The following is a 6,288-nucleotide window of genomic DNA, read 5'->3' on the forward strand; positions in this document are numbered from 1 at the left end:
CGCGCTCCTTCAGGACGACTCGCTTCTCTCTATCCGCCGCACCAGCTCCACCAACATCTCTGCCATCTTCGCGATCTCCTTGGCCTTCTCCTCGGCCTTCTCGCACCTCTTGGCCGCTCTGCCCTCCACCCCATCGCTGGGGTTCTGCAGGTGGTTCAGGGCGCTCTCCTCCGAGGCCTCCACCTGCGTCTTGATTTGGATGAGCATATTGTCCATCTCCCAGAGCTTGCTCCTGTTCCGCATGTAGGCTCTCCCGTGCTCCCGGGTGAGGGCCGCGATGTCCTCCCGCATCTCGTTGATGACTGGAAGCAGGAACTGCTCGAAATCCTCCCCGGGCTCCGCCAGCTCGACGATGTCCCAGGGCTGCGTCTGTCCTGCCCCTCCTTCATGCCCGCACCCCTGGGGACGGCTAAACCGTTACTGCGGGCGTCCGCGCATCAGCAGTGCTCCCGAATTATCCCTCAATGTTCCTCCTTTTACGCCGTCCGCTTCAGAACCGCTACGGAAAGCAACGCCTTGAACCCACACCGCGGCCAGGCCAACAAGAGATACTCGCAGCCATCACCAGCGGTGGGCGTGTTTGCGGTACTTTCACGACGTGGCGCGGCCCCCTTACGGCCATGCCTGGGACCGGCCTGGTGGCGGGTGCGCGCACGCAGACGGGACTCTGTCCTGGGCGCGCGCACGCCCCCCCTCCCAGCTTCCCGCACCCTGCCCCGCCCCCTTCTCTAATCAGCCTTTGGGAGCGCTTTGGGAGCACCTTGCTTATCTCCTCCGCGAGGGCATCCCCGACTTTTACTTTTACTTTTTCTTTATTTTTTTTTTTTAAGTGAAAGCAATTTTCCCTCCCCAGTATTTGAATAAGACAGGCTGATGTTTACAGCACTTCCTATCCAGGCACGCACTGCTCTAAGTGCTTAGATTAATTCATTTAACCTCAAAGCAAACCTGTTGGATGAAAAACTGGCTAAAACCCGTACTTATGGTCAGAATTTGAACCTGAGCCATTTGGGTCTGCAGTCGCTGCTCTTAACTAGAGCACATGCTCCCTCTTCTGGGACAGGGCCCTTAAGTCAAAAACCCGGGATCCTAACTGGCCTTTTCTCTGTACTCCCCACCCCTTGCTCCCAGACTTTTGTCCTGGGGGTATTTTTCTCCCGCTGCCGGATTGTTCCGGATTGTTCCGGTCAGTAGGTTTTTGGTCTCTCTTCGAGGTAGGGGAGCTGAAGGTACTCCATTTTAGAAAGGCCCTGTCTCTCTTGTTTCTCTACTAGACCACACTTACTCATGTTCTATATTTTGCATCTGAATAAACCAAAGAAGCTATGTTCCCACTTCAAAGGGAAACAAGAAAGTTAGTCACTCTGAATTTTTGTCCTAGGCCCCCAAACACCTGATAACATCTAAAAAGAGCCGGATCCCAGACGAGTTTCCAGGACGTTAGCTTTGAACAAACTTAAGCTGACGCTGTCATCAGTAACCCCACCTTCAGTGACTTATAGAATCACACCTATCATTCACCTGCCACTCACAGTTGAGCGGACCCTACTCTGGATTCCTGAAGGAACACATACCCTACATCCCTTTCCAATATAAACCGCTAGCCCCAAGCAAGGAAGAGACTCATTCTCCTTTCCTTTCTGAGTCTCCCAGACACTCAGTCTGCTAAACTCTGTCACTCACACTATTCAATAAACTCTCTTTACTTTCTCTGGCTTGTGTTTGATTTCTGTCCTGTGCAGAGTTGGTCCTACAGGGCCCCCCTCAGGGTCCTCAGACCCAACCTGCCTGCATCATCTTCACCAGACTATAAGCAACCCAAGATAAAGGGCCACTTCTGATTTGGCTCTGTCCTTAGCCTTTCCTGGCAACCTGGACACAAGTAGGGCCTTAGGAAATGCTTTAGAGAGAAGGCCTCCTTTCCTAAAATATAAGTGCTTCTGCCTACTAGAGGCTCCTTGAGGACGGGTTCTGGTCTCGGTCCTTAGCACCTACAGGACCTGCAAAACAGCAGGGGCCCAGTAAAATGCTGCCTTAATATTCATTTAACAAAAAATGTTTGAACACTGGGTGGATGGAGTCTCTCCAGTCTTGTTCAGCCAGTGTCCCACTAGCCCGTGTCTCCACCAGTGTCCCACTTTGGAGGGATACTGCTTGCAACAGTGCCACAGATTAGAGCTCTAGTATTCCAGTCTCGTAAGTAAAAACCAGTGATCCCAGGCTGAATATCCGTCAATGGGACGATGCATAAGTGAGATGATGTGCAGGAAAGTGTTTTGCAAATACCAAAGCACCAGCAGATATAAGTGGTGATAGTGTTATAATTATTATGACAGTGAACAGAGGTTATTTGATGTCAAAGCTTTTAGAGTCAGAAACATCCTGCATTGGGTCCTCCTAGTCCCTCCAATTTCTTGCTCTGTGACCTTGGACAAGTTGGTTAACCTGAGCACGTATCTCTGAGTGTCAATTTCCACCTGTTGCTCTAGGCTGGGCATTGGACATATGATCCCTAATGATCATCTCATGATCTTTATAGTCCATAATAATTATATGATATGGTTTGCCCAAGATTTTATATCTTGCTCTTTTCATGCCTAGCGCAGCCATGGCTCGTGGTCCCAGGAGCATCTGAAGCATGTAGTATTGGATGCTGGATAAACTTACTGGTGTGTTTGCTCCTCACCCATCTACTGGTCCCCATAAGCTGAGAGAATGTCTGCCTCTCAATCATTTTCCTAAGGAACAGACTTAAGTATGTCCTAACAGGAGATGAAGTAAATAAGATCTGTATGCAGCATTTTATTAAGATTGATGGTAAGAGGGGAGCCTAGGTGGCTCAGTCGTTAAGCGTCTGCCTTCGGCTCAAGTCATGATCCCAGGGTCCTGGGATCGAGCCGTGCATCAGGCTCCCTGCTCCGCGGGAAGCCTGCTTCTCCCTCTCCCACTCCCCCTACTTGTGTTCCCTCTCTCTCTGTCTCTCTCTGTGTCAAATAAAGAAAGAAAATCTTAAAAAAAAAAAAAGATTGGTGGCAAGGTCCAAACTGATATAACCTACCCTGCTGGTTTTATGGATGTCATCACCATTGACAAGACTGAGGAGAATTTCTGTCTGATCTATGACACCAAGGGTCGCTTTGCTGTTCATTGGATTACACCTGAGAAGGCCAAGTATAAGTTGTGCAAAGTGAGAAAGATCTTTGTGGGGACAAAAGGAATCCCCATCTGGTGACTCAAGATGCTCGCACCATCTGCTATCCTGATCCCCTCAGTAAGGTGAGTAACACCATTCAGATTGATTTGGAAACTGGAGAGATCACTGATTTCATCAAGTTTGACACTGGTAATCTGTGTATGGTGACCGGAGGTGCTAACCTGGGAGGAATCGGTGTGATCACCAACAGAGAGAGAGACACCCTGGTTCTTTTGATGTCGTTCACGTGAAAGATGCCAACGGCAACAGCTTTGCCACCCAACTCTCCAACATTTTTGTTACTGGCAAAGGCAACAAACCATGGATTTCTCTTCCCCGTGGAAAGGGTATCCACCTCACCATTGCTGAAGAGAGGGACAAGAGACTGGCGGACAAACAGAGCAGTGGGTAAAATGGTCCCTAGGTGACATGATTGAAAGTCTTTATAGTTAATTAAAGATCATACAGCACAAAAAATTTTTTAAAAAATATTTTATATCTCGTGTCCTGAGTGTCCCCTTTCACTCTCCAAACCTTCCTGGTTTGATGAATTGGAATTTATTAAAGGAAGATATATGACAAAGAACTCATATTCAAACTGTATTGAGAACTTCTATAGATCAATAAGGAAAAGACAAATAACTCAATTTAAAAATGGACAAGACTTGAGCCAGCACTTCACAAAAGGGAATATCCACGTGGCCAAAAAGTATATAAAAAGGTGCTAAAGTTCAAGATTCAACAGGGGAACGCCAATTAAAACCACACAGATAGCACTCAATATACATCCACAAGAATGGCTAAAAATGAAAATATTGACAATACCAAGTGTTGGGGAAAGTGTGGAAAGAAGCTGAGAACGTTCCAAGTCATCAAGAATAGCAAGGTTTCGGGGACCTTCTTTTTGTTTATTTCTCTTCTCTTTCATTTCAGTATAAGTAGCAAGAAGAAACTAGGGACAGTGGGAAGCTCTTCATGGGTCCTTGACATGTTCTATATCTTTTTTTTTTTTTAAGATTTTATTTATTTGACAGAGAGAGACACAGCGAGAGAGGGAACACAAGTAGGGGGAGTGGGAGAGGGAGAAGCAGGCTTCCCGCGGAGCTGGGAGCCCGATGCGGGGCTCAATCCCAGGACCCCGGGATCATGACCTGAGCGAAGGCAGACGCTTAACGACTGAGCCACCCAGGCGCCCCGACATGTTCTATATCTTGATCTGGATGGAGGTTACATGATTGTGTGAACACGCAAAAGATACACTGAGGACGCACGCATCTTACCGTAGTTTTGTTACACCTTCACATTTTAAAAAGGGTGCTGAGTGTGAGCACGTGCGCGCGCACGAGCGTCCAGGGGCAGAAAACAGAGATTGGCGCGCGTGCGTGTACGTGAGCGCGCGGAGGCCGGAGGCTGGGGCGTGCACGCGCCCGCGTGCGTGCGGAGGGGCCGGAAGCAGGACTGGGAAGCCGGAAGCGGGGCGGGCAGTCCGGCCGTAGCGGGTCATGGAGGATCGCCGGGCCGGTCGTGGGCTGGCGCGCGAGGGGTCGGAGGAGGAGGAGGAGGCCGAGCTCCAGGGAGCTGCCTGGAGCGGGGACAGCGGCAACGTGTCCCAGAGCCACAGCAGCGCGTCGGGGCCGTGGGAGGACGAGGGCTCAGAGCTGGGCGCGCCGGGCCGCGATCTGCCGCTGCTGCGCCGCGCCGCCGCGGGCTACGCCGCCTGCCTGCTGCCGGGAGCCGGGGCGCGGCCCGAGGTCGAGGCCCTGGACGCCAGCCTGGAGGACCTGCTCACCAGAGTGGACGAGTTCGTGGGCATGCTGGACATGCTGCGTGGCGGCTCCTCCCACGTCGTCAGCGAGGGTGTGCCTCGCATTTACGCGAAGGCCACCGAGATGCGGCAGGTCTACAGCAAGATCGACCGGCTCGAGGCCTTCGTGGGGATGATCGGCGCCAGCGTGGCCAGGATGGAGGAGCAGGTGGCCAGGGCGGAGGCCGAGCTGGGCGCTTTCCCCAGCGCCTTCAGGAAACTGCTGCACACGATCAGCGTGCCCTCCTTCTTCAACAAGGCGCCCTCCGGCAGGCCGCCGCAGAGCGGCTACGAGCCGCCCGTCCTGTTCCGGACCGAAGACCACTTTCCCTGTTGCACCGAGAGACCCCAGGTCTGAGTCCGCCGGCCGGCTCCGCGAGGGGACGCCGTCTGAGATTACCCCGGGTGCTGAGTCAGCTGGAAGTCCGCTGTAGACATCCACGGTGTTGGGAGTATGGCGTATTTATCTTTTGCACACTCTTGTTTCACTGTCTGCATGACTTCACGTAAGGATGTATGGTTTTCTGTGTCTTCCAATGCTAAACTGAGGGCTGCATGGTCGGGGGCGTCGGGGAAGCCAAATGAATGAGTTTATCTGTGCGCTGTGGCAGAACTGGTTTTTATAGGTTTTACAGCTCAACCAATAGTATTACCTTTTCCAGGTTTCTATATTTTATACTCTTAAGAAGAACTGCTGAAATGTTCACGTCTTGTTATTATTCGATCCTAATAGCGATTCCATTTTCTGTAGCTTTTAGGGTATATAGGGTAAGTTATTTCAGGTTATAGTAAACTTTGCACATCATGGGTTGTAAACCGAAGGAAATCATACAATTTCTGAGAAGATGTATTGATTTATTGCAACTAGTTCTGAAGTTGTATTTGAAAGTAGGCCCTCCGAATCTTAATTTGTCCACAGCAAACATGTCTATATGTGGTTGCTAACATCTGGTTTATGATTTAAATGTTAATAAAAATTTCAAATTTTATTGGAAAAGCTTTTCTTCTGGACAGGATTTTACATATTTCTTTTTTCGTTTGTTTGAAAATGGATATATTGCTCATAATTGTAGGGATAAGGAAAAGTGGCTTGGGAGTGAGTACCTCCTTTAGAATGTGAAAAAGCTTAGCTACTATTTCACAGAATTTTATGTTTCTTTCCTCTCAAAGTGAATAGTTAAATCACATCTGTGAATTACTGGTGTTAGGATTTTGTTCTTTCACCCACAGCATGGAATCCTAAAGATGTTTTGCAGATACAACAGGCTTTGATCTTGATTTGGATCTTAAT

The 6,288-nt window shown here is 49.7% G+C and overlaps 2 protein-coding genes and 1 pseudogene across 2 annotated transcripts; 2 read left to right on the top strand and 1 right to left on the bottom strand.

Moving 5' to 3' along the window:
• Nucleotides 1-622, bottom strand: LOC110569740 (MORF4 family-associated protein 1-like). The gene is made up of 2 exons (XM_021677670.1): nucleotides 617-622; nucleotides 1-399 (listed from the first exon to the last, which is right to left on the bottom strand). The coding sequence occupies exons 1-2, from the start codon at nucleotides 620-622 to the stop codon at nucleotides 10-12; spliced, it is 396 nt and encodes a 131-aa protein (XP_021533345.1). The 3' UTR covers nucleotides 1-9.
• A 1,986-nt stretch (nucleotides 623-2,608) lies between these two features.
• On the top strand, nucleotides 2,609-3,605 carry LOC110569700 (annotated as a pseudogene).
• A 1,054-nt stretch (nucleotides 3,606-4,659) lies between these two features.
• On the top strand, nucleotides 4,660-5,986 carry BLOC1S4 (biogenesis of lysosomal organelles complex 1 subunit 4). The gene has a single exon (XM_021677614.1). The coding sequence runs from the start codon at nucleotides 4,696-4,698 to the stop codon at nucleotides 5,353-5,355; it is 660 nt and encodes a 219-aa protein (XP_021533289.1). The 5' UTR covers nucleotides 4,660-4,695; the 3' UTR covers nucleotides 5,356-5,986.
• The last annotated feature ends 302 nt before the right edge of the window (nucleotides 5,987-6,288 follow it).

This window comes from Neomonachus schauinslandi, chromosome 2, assembly GCF_002201575.2.
Source record: "Neomonachus schauinslandi chromosome 2, ASM220157v2, whole genome shotgun sequence".
In the NCBI taxonomy this organism is placed as follows: Eukaryota; Metazoa; Chordata; class Mammalia; order Carnivora; family Phocidae; genus Neomonachus; species Neomonachus schauinslandi.

Bases quoted from the DNA above. Each gene is read 5' to 3' on its own strand.
- BLOC1S4 (XM_021677614.1), top strand. From the start codon at position 4,696: ATGGAGGATCGCCGGGCCGGTCGTGGGCTGGCGCGCGAGGGGTCGGAG.